The 19,159-nt window shown below is 39.8% G+C and overlaps 1 protein-coding gene across 2 annotated transcripts in view; it reads right to left on the bottom strand.

Moving 5' to 3' along the window:
• Nucleotides 1-7,019: 7,019 nt before the first annotated feature.
• PDGFD (platelet derived growth factor D) overlaps nt 7,020-19,159 on the bottom strand; it is a 192,744-nt gene continuing 180,604 nt past the window's right edge. Inside the window, exon 6 of one of the 2 annotated variants that reach the window (XM_066586335.1) lies at nt 7,020-9,091. In XM_066586335.1, the coding sequence (XP_066442432.1) occupies nt 8,960-9,091 (132 nt within the window). In that variant the 3' untranslated portion in view covers nt 7,020-8,959. The remainder of the gene's footprint in view (nt 9,092-19,159) is intronic. The other variant, XM_066586327.1, reaches the window with a different exon arrangement.

The following is a 19,159-nucleotide window of genomic DNA, read 5'->3' as shown; positions in this document are numbered from 1 at the left end:
ATCTGTGGCAATATGCACATAGAGGAGGCCACCAGGTAATATAAGTCCCTCCTCCGATCCCAGAGCAAATTGGAGCGGAGAATCGGTTTAATACCAAAAAAGCCAGTAGGGCAACCACCATTATGATTGGACCCATGGCAATTCATTAAGTTTCCACAATGCGCAAATAAATATTATGTGTACAAAGTTACTGCAGTGGTGATACACATCCCCGCCATCCTTTGTGTGTCTTATTGGATTGACCAGTGACTAATTGCCATTTGCAAAATGTCCGAATATATTTTGGTTGGTTCATGAAAGGTGAACCAACATCTTGAGTAGCAGAATCCTTTGTGGAGGGAGATTTATAACTTCTTTGAGGCTGAAACTGAAATGACATTAATTACTCAAGAATGGCAGAGTCTAAGAAAAGCATCACAGACTCCGCTCTTAACATATGTAGCAGAAAGCCTGCATTTTTATGTATCCACTTGTGGTTGCCTCGGGGAATCGAGTCACATTCTAAACATATCCTTGTGGTGACATCTGAAGATTTTTGAAAGACTGAGGCGGAGATTTTATGTTTAAAAACAGGCAGCAGCTGTGACCCTTCTGCTAACAGTCTACTTTAGAGATTACTATCCAACCCTCCAATTCCCCTGCCATGCTGTGCAATATGCAGCTAGCAAAGCTTCAGGGATTCTTGCTTCCGTTACAACACTTGCCATGCATATGTGGAAAATATTATGTGTCTATAACACTGATATTATCTGAACATGAGTTTATCATTACTGACATACAGGGTTTATCAAAATAATGGAAACACCTAGATGATTTATAAGATTTGTTTTATTAACAACATATAGGATGCCTTTGGCAGTTAATAAAGCCTGAATTCGGTTTGGAATAGACTCATACAAGCACTGAATGGTGTTTAAAGGGGTGGTCTGCCCTTTTGTTCACTGATGACCTATCGCCTGGATAGGTCATCAGTAGTTGATGGACAGAAGTCTGCAGATTGGGACTCTTGTCAATCAACTTTTCATTCGGCCCATTGTCCAGTGCAGTGGTCATGATATGCGTCATCAGCGGACAAGGGAGAAAGTTCCGACGCTGGCTTCACTCCCATTGAAATCAGTGGGAGAGCCATGCTGTCACAGCACTTTTTGCTACTCTCTTGGCCAGGACTGGATGCAACGTCATGACCTGCAGAGAATCAGGAACTGCTGTGGCAGCATGGCTCTGTCATTGATTTTAATGGGAGTGGATCAGTTGATGAATAGGGGGCCCGAGTGGTGGATCCCCGTCTATCAACTGCAGATGACCTATCCAGAGGATAGGTCATCAGTGAATAAAAGGGCAGACAGTCCCTTTAATGGAATATAAACCACTCATCATGCATCCCTAATATGTTCAAGCCCTGGTAGAGATATTGGTGGCGGATAAAGTGCTCTCATTCTTGTTCTCAATGATTTTCAGGTCTGGTAACTGTGCTGGCCAGGAAAGATGCTAAACCTCATCTTCATACACCTGACATTGTGAATCATACATATAGAGATATTATTATCATGGAAAATCAGATCTCTGTCAGGGATCAACGTCTATTGGGTGAACATGATCAGGCAAAATGGTAGTATAGTCTTTGGCAGTCACTTCCCCTTTTAAGGTGATGATGAGTCCTGCTTATAAGGATAAATAAACATAAAGAAGCACGACCGTGCGAAACTAAGCCAAAACACCACTGTGCATAACAAACGTAACTAAACAAAAAAGGGGAAATCTCTCCCTAAACAAAACCCCTTATCCCAGGAGCGAGCCCTGCCTAACCAGCAGGCCGATCGCTCTGATAAGGGTGGAACCACACACGCACCTAGACCACTGCAAAATCCCTATCAGGGAACTCTGAATACCATAAGCAACGCAAGGTAAACAACTGTGGTGCATATCTGTAGCAGCAAACTGCAGTAGGGAAATGGAGCTCCAAAGATAGGCTGTGCTCCTCATAGCAGACCCAGGAGCAGACTAAAATTGACCAACACTGAGGTCAATTCTAGAAGAGATTATATAGGGCAGGGCAACTAGAGACAGGTGAGAACTGACATCACTCACCTGACACCACGCCCCTCAGCAAGGCAAAGATCTCAGAACAGCTGCAACAGAAATAACATAAAGAAGGATTTGGCAAATCAAACGAGGTTTCCAGTCATCAGCAGACCAGGATTTGTGCTCATGGCACTATTATAGTTGTATTTGTGCATTTTTTTGTGTGACTAGTGGTTTGCAAATTACTTTTCTGCCAGGAAAATTCAGTTTTCAGCATTCTTTGATTGCTGTAATAATCAAGACAGGATGCTAGAAATGATGATGCAACTTGGTAGTTATGGCTGCAGTTGTCATCTTTTTAGAGGTCACACTCCACCTCAACATTCTTCCATCTATGTCACCTAGTTTACTGTATATTCTTGGTTACTACACAAAGCTTTGCCTTCAAGGGTGTACGCTGCCATGACTTTTGATACCTCTGGATAAGTCAAGTTAGATGCCCCAGCTAGAAGGGCACTAACAATCTGCCCTCTCTAAAAGTCAGTAGGGTTGAATATCTTACACAATCCCCAACACAAAACACCATATATAGATAAACTACTGCTGTTTTACTGTTGATATATATAGACACCACATGTTAACAATAAATGGGGGGTGTCTGGGTCCATGTGTATATTATTACTGCATGCATTATAAATCCTAGATGTTTCCATTATATTGATAAACCCATGTATATTGTACTGTATGTTCCTTAGCTGAAAGTTTAGTTGAAGAATACATCACCATGTTGGGCAGCAAAAATATATAGAGTTGGTGGCCAGGAACCTGAAACCATCTTTGGCGGGTCACCGTTGATCACAAGTTCATTCGCCTGATTCTTTATTAAGGTAAATAAACTGAAGTGAAAGTGCTTGTACTGCTAATTTAGCGGCTGAGTACGTTAGATACTGTTATTACTTCACAAGTTGATGTTCCGTTTCACTGTTTGGGTTTTTCACAGTGTATTACGCCTTCTTGATGATATAGTCATTTGTGCAAAGATATAAACCTTATTTTCTGTCCAAGTGACCCCAGGGTCTAACACTGGCCATATACTTTAGATACTGTAGCTGTTGACCGAACGCTCGTTTGGTCAATAGCCAATCCTCCTGAGCCCCTGTAGACCTGCACACTGGAAATCTCTGACATCAAACTAGAGGACATCTCTGTCTTTCGATTTGTGAGTGCTGTGGGACCAGTAAAGGTCTAAGTTGAAGCTCTTGGCTCCATTGCAAAATCAGTAACCATGCCCAACCTACCATGCACTGGTATCTTATGCGGCCTTTCCCCACAAGCACCACAAGTTGTGTGTAACTGCTACCCGTGCAACCTCTATGGATATGCCCTTGTGATCCAGATTTCTGGGCCTAGTAAATGTTTTGACGCCTCTCTATCACATACCTGCTGCTATATTTGATGTTGATTAATATATAGACACCATGGAGCGAGGGATTTGCTGCTTGATACCATTACATACTACAATTCCCAACAGAGGCCATTGCTCAAATCTATGCCTAGATACAACTTTCCCTTTAAGAAAACAAATCTTCACTTCCGCCCATCACAAGAAGTATATAAACTATAAATATATTATAACAATGCTATTGATGAATGGGTGAACGCTGGAGTTGATTGGCGTTCCTCTCTTAATAAACGGAAGCATAAAATACCACACCAACAAATGTGTTCTCTAAGCAAACACGCTCGTAATACAGCTCATATACTTTAACTACCGGGAAAATATTGGCTTCTGCTTTTGTTGTATGGTGATATAAATGTAGATTATTGATAAGTGTAGCACTCAGCATTTTCTTCTGAAGGGCAAATTTTACAGGTAAACAAATGTTAGAAGGCATCAGGTAACAAAAAAGTATCTCGGGAAAGAATAACATAAAACCCCCTAATTTATGTTACACAGTTTCCCAAAATATCTATTAAAGGATGTGTCATCAGAAAATACTTCTTTGTAAAAGCAAGTTTTAAGGAAAAAAAATAAGTTTTGGTAATTTCATTTTTCAATTTTGCTGTGATGATTAATATGAAAAAAAACTAAAATCCTGCACTTTTAAAGTTGACCCCTAAACCTAATAATAGTCTGACACTTCCTGTTCTGTAGAGAAAACTTTTCAGCAATCACCACCATCACGGGTAGGGATTAGAGATGAGCGAGTATACTCGCTAAGGCACATTACTCGAGCGAGTAGTGCCTTAGCCGAGTATCTCCCCGCTCGTCTCTAAAGATTCAGGGGCCGGCGCGGGTGGGTGACAGGTGAGTTGCGGCGGGGAGCGGGGGGGGGGGGGAGAGGGAGAGAGAGATCTCCCCTCTGTTCCTCCCCGTTCTCCCCCGCCGCTGCCCGCCCCCTGCCGGCACCCGAATCTTTTGAGACGACCAGGCAGGTACTCGCATAAGGCACTACTCACTCGAGTAGTTTGCCTTAGCGAGTATGCTCGCTCATCTCTAATAGTCATGTACAGACAATGTGATATAAAGAAATCTACAATCAGAAAGTAAAGGCAGATTTGAAATATGGAAAATGTTTCACTATCTGATTTTAATTAGGAAAATGGATAGACGATACATTCGCTCTGTATTACAGTCTGCAAATACAGAGCTACAATATGACCATCTGACCTAAATCATATTTTTGTAAAAAAATTTTTTAAAAAATCACAAAATAGGACATTGTTGTTTTTGGCTATTTTAATCTTAGCAAATACATGAAAACAATATCAAAAACAGACAAAGAAAACGGAAATGTGATGTGTATGCATTAACATGTAAATACATTATTATAGAAGCAGTACTAACGTAAAACCCAAGGATTGCACCCTAAAACAAGCTGTGTACTATAGTCCGGGCACAAGCTCTGCCGTAGCCACTCTATGAGCTGTCTGACGTGCACCTGTGATTTTAGAATTTTTATTTTACTTTAAAAAAATATTTCCATTTCAGAATATTTTTGCGATATAAATACAGCGCATCCTAATAAGCAGTATACAGCGGCGCTAATTAATTTAAAGCTGATTATTTTAATTTATACAAGTTTAGGCACGGTAAACATACTGTAAAAAAGAAATGCCGTAATAACCATAAAAAGTTGCTCGTTTTTAATCTTAGGATTATTTTATTTTAAATGAGATGTTGAATTAATATAGTAAAAAAAAAATAGCCAAAACAAAAACTGCGAGACGTCAATTTGTTTGCCTTTGCTAAATTAATTACTACATCTAAATTGCTATACATTTTATAATGAAAATGTACCCGACGAGGTCATTTATGAACTACAAAATATGTAGGCACGAGGTTTTATTGCTAGTTCCATGAATAAACTTACTTGCTCCATTGGTAACACGTAAAATGTATGTAGAAGATACTTTTTTCTTAAAGAGAACCTGTCAGGTCCTTTGAGCCTCATAACTTAAAGGGATATTCCGGTAGCTAAATGTTTCTTCAAGTTTTTACCCATCTACTGCATCGATGAAAACTGATAGATCAACTGGGTCCTCCACTGATCACGAGTATTACTCACTGGAGGATCCAACCTTCCATGCATGGTGATCAGTCTATTGAGCATGACCTTGCAGAAGTCGGATCGGGTATGAGCAGCAGTCCTAACGGGAACAGAAGTGGGGAAAATCGTACCCCTGCATTCTCGTGATTGGTGGGCATGCCAGTGGTTGAACTCCCATTGATCAGCTATTTATCCCCTATCCTGTGGATAGAGGATAATTTCATCTAATTGGAATACCTCTTTAAGGTTATGGGCTCATAAGATAAGAGCCACTAAGTCTGGGAATCGGACTTCCAAACTCACCTGTCTGTTCACGAAGCCGTTACTCATTCCATTGAGCAGACTCATCTCTTTAGTCTCTGTACGCACACACTTTCCATAATTAAAGGACAGAGTCTTCTCATGCATGGAATGAAAAGATAAATCCCCTCAATTGACCAAGCTGTGGCTTTACGGGTGGACAGCAAAAGCACGGGGAAGCAGGTGAGTATCAAAGTTACATCCACAGACTCAGCGGCTCCTGTCCTATAATCACATAAGCTTATGTATATAGGCTCTTAGATTCTGAATACTTTTTTTACATTTTCATGAAATATTTTCCAATTTTCTCTCTTTACGCTGTTAGTTATCTTCTGATGTGGCCTTCGTAGTCTCGAAGTCTCCTATACTAAGAAAGTTCACTAAGAATGTTCTTTTATTGCTCTACAAATGAACTTGGAAAGTACAGTGTAGAAATAGTGCATCAAGACTTGTGTGGCCAATCTTACAACTTTTGAATTTCCATTTGCAAATTGGTGATTGTCCAAAGTCACATATTTCAACAAAGCAATAGAATGACATGTATTCTTGACATATCAGAAGATACAATGTGACTGTATTTCTCCTAGCTTGTGTGGCCTAGATTGGTTTATTAAATGAAATGTATCATGTATTTAAATTTAGTTTAATCAAAGGGGTTTTCTGGGGCTGAAGAAAAATCCATGCAGAGAATGGGTTAAAATAAGAAATAAAGCATAACCACCCATTAAATGGCAATAGATCATCGAAAGATATGAGATTGTCGTCACTCAATGGTTCAAATTTAGAAGATCTGGGTCAGTATATGTCTCGGGGTACCCAAGCTAAACCCAGTGGACTGATCTCTGAAAGATATTCATTCATTGCGTCAATTATAGTTAAAGGAACCCTCTGGACTAGAGATGAGCGAACGTACTCGGATAAGCACTACTCGTCCGAGTAATGTGCTTTATCCGAGTATCGCTGTACTCGTCTTGAAAGATTCGGGGAGCGCCGCGGAGCGGGGAGCTGCAGGGGAGAGCGGGGAGGAACGGAGGGGAGATCTTTCTCTCCTTCTCTCCTGCCCGCTCTCCCCTGCTCCCCGCCGCAACTCACCTGTCAGCAGCGGCGCTCCCCGAATCTTTCAAGACGAGTACAGCGATACTCGGATAAAGCACATTACTCGGACGAGTAGTGCTTATCCGAGTACGTTCGCTCATCTCTACTCTGGACCTGTAGAAACAAAGATGGCTGAACCTCTTTTCTGACTACCTGATACACACTATGTATTAGTAGTATGCATCAGTAGTCTGAGACACTGCATGCTGATCTGACTGGTCATTGCTGCTCAGAGGAACAGCACTGGTTAATCAAAGCAGGTTTAGTGTCTTAGACGAATGATGCATAATAATGCACAGTGTGCACCAGGTAGTCAGAGAAGCCAATGTGGCCATCTTTGTTTCTCCAGGGCCAGCGGGTTGCTTTTAAGCGAACAGTATTATGATACAAGCCAGTATTGGTGGTTTCTGACCCAGGCAACACTAGCTTAGAAAGCATGTACTTTAGGATCCATATGGAAAGTTCCTTCACATTAATAGCATTTGAGGATGACAAACTGATGTACATATAGGTGAATGATGTCACATAACGCTAACTTGCTTTCTGCACACATTTCAATAAGCCTAAATGTTGTAAAAAAAATATTGCATGTAAAAATATGATAAACAAAAAATTATTTCCACAATCATCCATATCACCCAGGACACATCATGATTTTAGCATTTTCCATTTGCAATACTTCAAAATTACAATGTTAATGATAAACATACTCAAAAACCAATTATGAAATGCCAAACAAATAGGATTTGAACTTTGATACCATCTAGGCACTACACTACATGGACATCCAAATACATTGGTCAAACATACTCACAAACGTCCTTTATCTTAGAAACTGTAGAGTAATTCTGTTGTAAATGATACTTTTTGTGGTTAATTGGTTGGATGTTATTTTTGTATTAATCGTTTGTGTTATCTATTCTCTGTGCTATATCTGGTTTTAATTGCGTTTGACAAGATTAGTACCTCTTTATACAGTTTAGTTTATTTTTGTCCTAATAGAAGGCTACTTTTGGAATGCCATCAAAACTGAAAATACCTAACATTTGGTGTAAAAGGTTTTCTGAAAAGAAAATACATACTGAAGCTATAGATATATTATAGGGAAGAACAGTAAAAATGGCCCTGCTTAACCTGAAGGGTATTCTTTTACCTTCTTCTAGACCAATTGTCCAATGTGTGGCTTCCCTGCTGTTGCCAAACTACAACTCTTTGCATGCTCTGATACGGTAGCTGTGGGCAACTCTTAGAGAAGCACCATTTTTTCCCGACTTGTCTAGATAAAAAGCTAGGTCGGAAAAAGAAGTTGGACTCAAACATCATACTTTTACTCTGTGACTAACTTTGGGCACTTCTCAAAGAACTTTTTTATTTTTGTCATATTGTCACAGACATGTACTGCCTTGAACGTATTCAGAGTTGGACTGGCTCACCAGATTACCAGATGATTCTTCAGGAGGCGCAGGTTCTGACCAAGTAATGGGCCCCGAAGGTCCAAAAGAAGGCAGCCCCATTTGCAGCCAACTTTGGAACCAATCACATTCCACTAGGCTCTATCACTTGGGTGATTCACAGATAACCTATTAGATTGCTGATATATTCTGTCTGTACAATGATACCACCAAAGATTACAATGCAATCGAAAGTGGACATGTAGATGTTCTGGATACCATCTGCATTATCTCCGCTGGTTGGCTCAAGGGATCTCAGTCTTATACCAAACATAATTACCAATGTGTTTCAAAAAGAGTTGTATTATTGTGATTGCTATTAGTAGTTCCTCAGCGATTGATGATCCTTCTATATTGACTCAGAATTTAATACTGCTTTTAGTATGTTATGGAATATGATCATTTCCATAAAAAACATTGTATCCTGAGCACAATACATATTGAGTTGGCTATTATTAAAATCCTGATGGCAATAAACAAATGGATGAAAATTCAACAAATGTCCATAAAAGCGATTTCTCATTGGCTTCTCATGTGTTCTTATCGAGGTGGGCGAGAACTGCAGATGCATTCACATCTCTCATGGTATTCCAGCTGGATGTCTACTATAGACATAGTCTTGGTTTTAGACTTTTTCTTACTGTATGAAATTTCAGGCATGACCTTCAGCACCTAAAAATACACGAAGAAAGTCATAAAAATGTTGAATTATTATATTTTATCATCCAAAATGAGAACACCACTAAAAATCTGAGTTCAAAGAGTTATCTTAAAGCACATAAACACATTTCTCATAAGGGACCTTTCACACATGCAAAATACTTTCTCAATACATTTTTAAAGACACAGCTTTATCTGCTGCCGATTTCTGCTTCACAGCCCACATGAATAAATGCAAATTTTGGTGCAGGATTTCCTGCATCTTTAGCGCTCAGTCACGCGGGCGTTTTTTTGTGCGATATTTTTTTTTTTTTTTTTTTTTGTGCGCAAAACTGATCGCGTCACGGCTGAAAAAAACGCTGCTAGCAGTGTTTATCAGCCCAAAGGGCTTGGTCACACGGGCGCTGCCCGCTATCCTCTGCCACTGCTGAGAGATGCCTCTGATTGGTCACAGTGCTCAGCCAATCAGAGGCAGCACTCACTCACCCATTCATGAATTCATGAATGGGTGAGTGAGTGCTGCCTCTGATTGGCTGAGGACTGTGACCAATCAGAGGCAGCCCATTCAGCAGGCGGGGATTTTAAATCCCCACCTGCTGAATACTACAGAAAGCAGTTCAGGAGAAGAGTCGGCTGGACGTGGCTGATCTCCGGCAGCTGCAAAAAGGTGAGTATATATTTTTTACACTTTTTTTGGACCCTTTTCAGGGAAGGGCTTATATTTGAAGGTTCCTTAGGCTAACTTCACATGGGCGGATGTGAGTCATTTTTATATTAAAACCGCCTTGCATCACTTTGGGGAAGTAGTGATCCTCCTCCATGGGTTTGATTGTGGAGTTTCTCCCATTGTTTTCAAAGGGGAAACCTCGCATTGCACTGCACGCATCTAGCACATGGTGCGATGACGCGGCCTGCCCCATTGAAAACTATGGGCGATGCGAGGGCACACCCAAAGATAGGACATGCCACGATTGGTTCTCTGCATCGAAGTGGGAAAACATTGCTCATGTGTATGACCCTATTCAAAAAAGTGGGGTTCATATTCATGCAATATTGATTTTCTCACCCATGTGAAGCCGGACTGAGTGAAACAATGATTTTTAAATTAAGGCTACCCAAAAAGTTTTTTTTTGGACACAATATAAAGCCTGAATAAAGGAAGTCTATCTGCATCTCTTGACGTTTTATACTCTATAGGAACTTATGGAAATGTACAAATGAATACTGTAGATCAACAAGCACATCCCAACATTCTTTAATCAATGGGATTTAAAAGTATGATTAAGAGTGTGGTTGGTACAAAACGTGTAAGCATGGAATCTGGTTTAGCTGTATTTCAGCATGCTTTTAAATGTTTGATTGATTAAAGGACTTCCATACTTAACAGTCAGGAAATGCTGGAGGCTCTATTCTTCAAATGTTCACACAATTACTTTGAGAACAGATAAAGCATTGCTAGCATCTCGAATATTATACCAAGTTTCAGATTGACCGACTACACAATATAGGACTGTGGTGAGATCGGCTTAATTTTCATCTTTGAACTCATGGATATGACCATATTAAAGTTTATGGGCCCATGCTATACCCTTGCATGCCTCTGATATTATGTAGGTATTTTATGTTAAGAAGCATAGCTTCCAATAGAGAATAAGGTACTGTATGGTGTCATAGAATGGCAGGATCGCTATGTGTTGCCATACATACTTTGTCTCATGTTTGAGGCCTAAATATAGTAAAATATATTGGCTTTCTTCCAAAAACAGAGCTATAACTGTCTATAAGTTGTGTCTGATACTGTAGCTCAACGCCACTGAAGTAAATAGGGTTGATCTGGAATACCCCACTTGACCTCAAGAGAGTAATTCGAGTAAATTTGTGGAAGAAATCTTTTTCAACCCCATTATACTGACGGCCTATCCTTACGAAATAACAGTATGCCATGTGTAATGCATGCCACTGTGTTGGGCTAAGAGGCAGTACCATACACAATGACGAGTCTATGGATATCACTATGTCAGATATTATAGCGAAAGGTTTGCAATTCCCTAGTGAGAACACTGCCTCCTGGTTTTGCTGATTGTTAGGAGTCCCAAGAGCAGGATCCCTGCCAATCTTACATTGATTGGCCAAACCTAAGGATAGACCTTAAATATAACACCCTGGAACCAAATTAACCCTAAAAGGGGTTGTCCCATCAACAGAATAGGGAAATGGCTATTTCCAACCACAGGGACTCCTACTGGTCCTAAAGAGTCATGTAGGTCCCTGCATGAATGGGGCAATAGTCAAAAATGTTTGCTGTTGCTGCAATCATTTTGGTGGGACTGCAGTCCCAGTGAAATTAATAGAGCGGCAGTGCACTTTCATTCGAGGGCCTTTGGAACCCCTGTTCACTTATTAGTAATAATAATGATAACAATTACTAGTAGTATCATTATTATTCCTATGATTAGGAGGCCATAGAAAACCACATAGTTATAGAAATTCAAAGCACAGTGGTATTTTCCGCTCAGTTGAACACAATTCGTTACCCATGCTTGTTAAGAGCAGTATCACAAATTATGATAAATTCGTTCAGTGGTGAAGGGACAGTTCTAACCATTCGGAAAACACAATATCTCTTTAATCAAAATTCCTGGCCTTAAAATTTAAGAAGATTAAGGGATTTTTTTTAAACAAATGAGGCCATGGTCGATTTGAAGTTAACTGGAAAGATATTAATATAACTGTATAATAAGACAAAGACAAAGAACAAAACATTTAGCATACTAAACCTCTTGCTTAATACTAAGAATCCCATGATAAATAACGACACAATGAAATCCATTTTAACGTAATTAAGATATTATATTTTTAAAATAACATAATATAAATTAAAGAAATTTCCAAATGTAATTAAATAGTAATAAAGATAAACAGCCAAATGAATAAAAAGCAATAATTAATAAACACAGCTTTGTAAATGTGGCTTCTGTTTACAGAGGCTTATTCTTATATGTTTTTATGCATATACTTAGTGTAATTCTTGTAATTAATGACTACAGTTTTTTTTAATTGTAAGGAGCTGTTTTGACGCAGTTTCATAGCATTTGCTGCAAATTAAGTAGAAATCTGAAAGCGAAGAACAATATTTCTCTCTTAGAAAAGAAAGAATTGCCTGATAAATAACTGCACAATTAAATTCACAATTAAATTTGCACATAATATCAGTTCTGGAGATTTATAAAAAAAAAATACAGTAATTAAATAGTAATAAAGAAAAAAAACATTTTAAAAAATAGCAAATGAATATAGTTATTGCATTACTTAATTATTATCACAGCAATTTTCCATTAATTTGTTATTAAGATCAGAAATATAATTATATATAAAATAAGTTCTAATATATATATATATGTATGTATTTTACTATATTTGTAAGTAGATACAGATTTATAAAAGGGGTTGTGCAAAGTTTAGAAAGTTATCTCTTCTTTCCATGCGCACATGAAAACCCCTTAGACCCTCTTTCTCAGGATCAATAGGGGTGGTTGTACTCCACTGATCAGAAAGTTATCCCAATATTGACTTAAAAGTGATTTAAAAAAACAATGTAAAGAATTATAAGAAAAGGAAACAAAACTACTCTCGATGTTTCGTAATGATCCCAAGTTAGTGCAATTCCATGACAATCAGGCAATTAGACAAGAAAGGGCACTTAACTAGAGATGAGCGAGCATACTTGCTAAGGACAATTGCTTGATCGAGCATTGCCCTTAGCGAGTACCTCCCCGCTCGGGAGAAAAGGTTCGGCTGCCGGCGCGGGTGACAGGTGAGTTGTGGCAGCCAGCAGGGGGGAGCGGGAGGGAGAGAGGGAGAGAGAGATCTCCCTTCCGTTCCTCCCCGCTCTCCCCCGCAGCTCCCTGCCCGCCGCCGGCAGCCGAATCTTTGCTCCCAAGCGGGCAGGTACTCGCTAAGGGCAATGTTCGATCGAGCAATTGCCCTTAGCGAGTATACTCGCTCATCTCTACACTTAACATTTACTGACCGAGTGTTCCGTGCAGTCTTCCACAATACTTATGTCTGGAAAGGCATGGGTTGACATTTCATTAATGGACACCAAAAAATAGCACTCAGAGAGGTAGTAATTTTTTAGCCCCTAGGGCAACCATTCCGAATTCCCAGTACGGCACTCATGGTGCAGGTCATGCAATGCGAAAAGCAATTCTGAAGATCCTCTCTTTCGACAAAGCCCTTCACATTCCAAATCCCTATGATTTGAGGATCAGGTAGTGACAATGGTTAATCAAAATATGTATTATTGGTAACTAAAATTTTGCTTTAGCTTCCTTTTTTTGTATATGATATTTAATTGTAGGACATTCCCTCTTTATACGGAAAAGTTTCAGATTATTCAATAGAAAGACCTAGATAACAGTGAAAATAAAATGCAGATGTAAAATTAACATTTCATGTAGCCGGGGCGGGATGTGGTTACACTGGCCTATCATTTTGGTTCATTATGGCACACAGTAAGTGAAAAGCTACAGTAGATAAATAAAAACTCAATCTACGATCGGTCTCACACAACCAGATTAGGATTCCATGATTGGCATCTGCACAGAAGATCTGCAGTGTAGCGCATTGAAAGGCATGTACTTTTGATTTTTCCTTCACACGCGCGGATACAAATTGTGTATTCTGCAAGCAGAAGAGTAGTCAGAACATGTGGTATTTTACAGTGGAATCTGTGCAGACGGCCTCCATTGATCTCAATGGAGGTTTCTGACTTGCAGCCCGTACGCAATTAACATTTGTGTGTGGGCTTGTGTGGGCTGCAGATACCCGTGTTATTGCTAAGCGACAGAGTGGGAAATACAAACAAACAAAAAAACCCCATACTGAACATGACCGCCTGTGATCCAGCGCGGTCATCCTCAATACAGGTAAGTGCCATATGCAGAGTTACCAACTGGGCTCACAGACGGAATCCACTGTGGGCCTCCCACATGCGGAATCCGACCTGGTCATGTGAGCCTGGCCTAAGTGTTTATGCATAGTATAGTAATCCACTATCCCAAGGGACACCTTGTACATTCTGCGTTATAACTATAACTGGAGATTTACTTCCAAATATGTGTATATATGTAATATTAGTGTAAAAATGAAGTTTATACTTATAGAATACATGATGATGTTTAGATATTATCCATAGATTACAGTAACTGTCACTCTAAGATTTATATTTCCTCAAAAAATGTTATTAATAGAATAGAAATTAGTAACATAGTATTCAAGGTCGAAAAAAGACATCTATCCATCCAGTTCAGCCTATTAGCCCCCGATGTTGATCCAGAGGAAGGTAAAAATACCCCAATGAGTTAGAAATCAATTTTCCCCATTTAAGGGAGAAAAATTCCTTCCTGACTCCAATCTGGGAATTAGCATAATCCCCAGATCACTGACCCTTTAGAAGTTATTAATGATTATAACATAGAATATTGTATCACTCAAGAAAGACATCCAGGCCCCTCTTGAAATCTTTTATCGAATTTATCATCACCACGTCCTCAGGCAGAGAGTTCCACAGCCTCACTGCTCTTACAGTAAAGAAACCCCTTCTATGTCGGCGTAGAAACCTTCTTTCCTCTAGACATAGAGGATGCTCCTTTGTTACAGTCACAGTCCTGGGTATAAACAGTTGATGGGAGAGATCTCTGTATTGTCCCCTGATATATTTATACATAGTTATTAGGTCACCCCTCAGACATCTTTTTTTCTAAACTAAATAATCCCAATTTTGCTAACCTCTCTGGGTATTGTAGTACATCCATTCTGTTTATTACTTTAGTTGCCCGCCTTTGTACCCGCTCAAGCTCTAATATATCCTTCTTGAGTACCGATGCCCAAAACTGTATACAATATTCCATGTGTGGTCTGACCAGTAACTTGTAAAGAGGAATAACAATGTTCTTGTAATGCACCCCTAGACCTCCTTTAAAGCACACCATGATCCTATTTGCCTTGGTAGCAGCTGCCTGACACTGGTTAACTAAAATCCCCAAGTCCTTTTCCATGTCAGTGTTTCCCCGTGGTTTCCTATTTAGTGTGTATTTGTGACATGTATTTCCTCTGCCCATGTGCATTGAAATTTTACATTTATCAGTGTTAAATCTCATTTGTCAATTTTCTACCCCAGCCCCCAACTTATCCAGATCCTCTTGCAATCTCCTTGCGTACTCTCTTGTGTTAATATCTTCACATAGTTTTTTGTTATCTGCAAATATTGATATTTTTCTGCAAATCTTTCTGCCAGGTCATGAATACATATATTACTAGTAATTCTTAGGAAATTATAGTACCAGTGTTTCTGGTGGCGCAATATGCTGTTCTACATGGTACATCCATTATAATCCCCACACATCACACACCCAGCTCTACTTCATCCATCCTGACCCCACACATTACACATACAGCACATCACACACAGCTCTGCTACATTCATTCTCACTCAACACATCACACAGCAGTACTACATCCATCCTGATTCCCACACATTACACACACATCTCTGCTACATGGTACATCCATTATGATCCCCACACATCACACACACAGCTCTACTACATCCATCCTGGCCCCACACATCCCACACACAGAACATGACACACAGCTTTGCTGCATCCTGATTCACACACACAACTCTACTACATGGTACATCCATGTGTGATCCCCACACATAACAGACACAACTCTACTACATCCATCTTGATACACACACAAGACAAACACAGCTTGCCACCTCCCACAACAGTGATGTCTCACACAGGTCTTTTAGCTCACCGGATCTCTGGCTGGGGGTAGGTCAGTGTCTTTTGTCAGGACCACTGAGTTGTGTCTGAGATAATAACAGCTGAGTTGTATTCTCAATTTGTTTTTTTTTGTCCTCCCCTTTTCAAGAGCCCTAACTGTGTTGTTCTTCTGTCGGTCAGGCTCTGTGTTTTATATATTGTATAGGACCTGCGATTACATCATCAGGGGGTGGAGCATGAGAACCCACATGCAGTACTTTATACCAAACTGCAGAATGGCTCCTACCACAGCAGTGACATCACCACAGGTCCTTAAGCCCACGGATCTCTGTGGTGGGGGCAGGTCAGTGTCTTCTGTCAGGACTGCTGAGTTTTGTCTGAGACAATAATGGCTTAGTTGTATTCTCATTTTGACATCAACAGGGGGTGGAGCAATGATGTCACCAGGGGTGGAGCATGAGAAGCACTCACATACTAACGGACAAGTGGTTGTTAGTAGTTTTATAAAGAATAGGGCCCAAAACAAAACCCACTTTTAAAGGTGATCCAATCAGAGTATGTACCATTTATAACCACTGAGCCAGTTACTCACCACTTACACACATTCTCTCCCAGGCCAAGCATTCTCATTTTATATAGCAACCTTTCATGTGGCACAGTATCAAACACTTTGGAAAAGTCCACATGCACAAGATCCAATGACTCTCAAGGGTCTGTCTATCTCTTACTTAATTCCCTTAATACTTGGGGGCGTATGCCATCAGGACCCAACAATTTGTCTATTTTAATCTTTTTAAGGCAGCTCTGCACTTTTTCCTGGGTTAGACTGGTGACATATAGTGGAGAGTTAACTTTATCACTCTGCATCGCATCTGACATTTCCTTTTCCTCTGTGAATAAACTGGAGAAAAAGCTATTTAATAGATTTGTTTTCTCCTCGCCCCCCTCTACAATTTCTCCTACATTATATATTAAAGGGCCAACACTTTTAGTATTAATCTTTTTTACTATTTATTCAGTTATAGAACAATTTAGGGTTACTTTTACTCTCTTTGCAATAAGTCTCTTTGTCTCCATCTTTGCTGCTTTTATCTGATTTTTCCTTATAGGTTTTAGCGATAAAAACTTATTTGTCCATATTTTCATATCTATCCATCCATCCATCTATCTATCTATCTATCTATCTATCTATCTATCTATCTATCTATCTATCTATCTATCTATCTATCTATCTATCTATCTATCTATCTATCTATCTATCTATCTATCTATCTATCTATCTATCTATCTATCTATCTATATCACCCCTAGATTTTAATGCACAAAGGTGTATATTTACTTAAATTGACATTTTATATGCTGGCCTAAGTAAAAATGGTACTACTGTAAATTGCACCAAATGCATAAGACTCGATACATTTAGCACCTCTTTCAGGCCACCCATGCAACGAATCTAAAATGTACACCAGCTATGAACTACATAGTTACACCAGTTTTTGTGGTACAGCCATCTTGCTCCTAACTGTAAACCCTGCACACTTTTAAAAATGTGGCAGTGCATAATATGAACCTTCAAAAAGTTGCAATTTCCACACTAGAGCTTTATAATGGTCGCCCCATCCACTTTTCTCCGGAATTGAAAACATCTCAAAGCCTGAAGGCCCTTTTTTTGTGTGTAAGCACTAGGCAACAACAGTTTTCTTTTATATTTTACTGAAACTGGGGTAAAATGAAATGACTCACACTAGCAAGATCTTTGGTTAAAAATATCTATTTCTTTCAGGAAAGGAAAGTGTATGCCAGGGATGAGAGCGGAGATTTGGACAGCATTTAAGTTAACAAGCCCTCTGACAGCTGTGGGATTTTCCCTGTGTTTTATATTAAAAAACATGAGCATGGTATATGGGCTCTGCTGATAAGAGGAGAAAAAAGAATTGGCAAACACTTTCCCCAGACAAGACAGCCGAGGAGTGTTTGAACAAGGTGGAAATTGGACAGCTTGACTGGCTGATCACAGCACTGATATTCAAAGATTTGATGCTCTATATAATAGTTTTAACTTTAGGCGCAGGGAATTCTATGCAACATAAATTGTATTCTGCAGTCAGAGGGAAATGAAAAAGCAGCTGAGGTTCCTACCTATGTGTGCACATCTCTCGCTTGCTAGTATAAGGCGCGAATGCTACATTAATGCAGTTAGTCAACATAACTGCACAATTAGAATACATAATTTAATTGACCCGAGGGTTATAAGGGCTGCACCACAATCGGCTTTTATCACCTGTCCATGGGATAGGTAATAAAAGTCTGATCGGTGGGGGTCTTAGCCCGTTGAGAGTCCCACCGATCCCAAGAAAGGGGGCTTATATTCCTCTCACTGCAGGCTCACTGCAACCCCCACATTGAGGAGGAGATTGAATGGAGCTGCATTCGCACAACATTCTTTTTCAATGGGACTAGCAGAAGTAATCAAGGGCTTGTATTCAGCTATTTCCATCAACTCCAATGAAAGGAAAGGAATAGCTCTGCACATGTGCGACTGCTGCTACTTTCAATCTTCCTATCACTGAGGGTGGGTGCAGCAAGCCCGCAGTAATGAGAAAAGGGATTCCAAGGACCCTTATCCTCAGGGTCAGTGGGGGTTTCAGCAGTGAGACCCCCACCAGTCATACTTTTATTACCTTTCTTATGGATAAGTGCTTACATTTGATTACCTTTAAATTACCAACTAAATAAAAAAATCCAATCTAGTGGCACATCGGGTGGCTACAGCTATTATTTGGAGGAGTAGCAGGTGAACACGGAGGGTCCATTATTATTAACTAGCTGATATACCCAGCTTCGCCTAAGTTGATTTGATACAGGTTTTTACGTGTTGTAAAATAGAGGAGCGTGTTGTAACATAGAGGAGCGTTAGATTCTCCTCAGGCTGCATATACTGATGTCCCTCAGCAGAATATGCTACCCCTCCCACTCTACTCACTTTTCACCCTTAAAGGTAACACCCCTTTTTATTCAAATTTACCTCTAGACTGATGGTTGCAGCCCCTTTTTAGCCCTAAAGGCTCCATCCCTGCAGTCCATGGCTGCTTTCTTCTGCTCAGTAAATGGACACAAAGGTGACTTAGATTCTTCTTAGTATATACACATGAAGGAGCGTTAGATTCTCCTCAGTATATACACATAGAGGTGAGGTCGATTCTCCTCAGTATATACACACAGAGGTGAGGTCGATTCTCCTCAGTATATACACACAGAGGTGAGGTCGATTCTCCTCAGTATATAC

This window comes from Eleutherodactylus coqui, chromosome 1 (assembly GCF_035609145.1).
Source record: "Eleutherodactylus coqui strain aEleCoq1 chromosome 1, aEleCoq1.hap1, whole genome shotgun sequence".
Taxonomy (NCBI): Eukaryota; Metazoa; Chordata; class Amphibia; order Anura; family Eleutherodactylidae; genus Eleutherodactylus; species Eleutherodactylus coqui.
The sequence above is the reverse complement of the archived record's forward strand: the minus strand, read 5'-3'. Positions and strand labels throughout refer to the sequence as shown.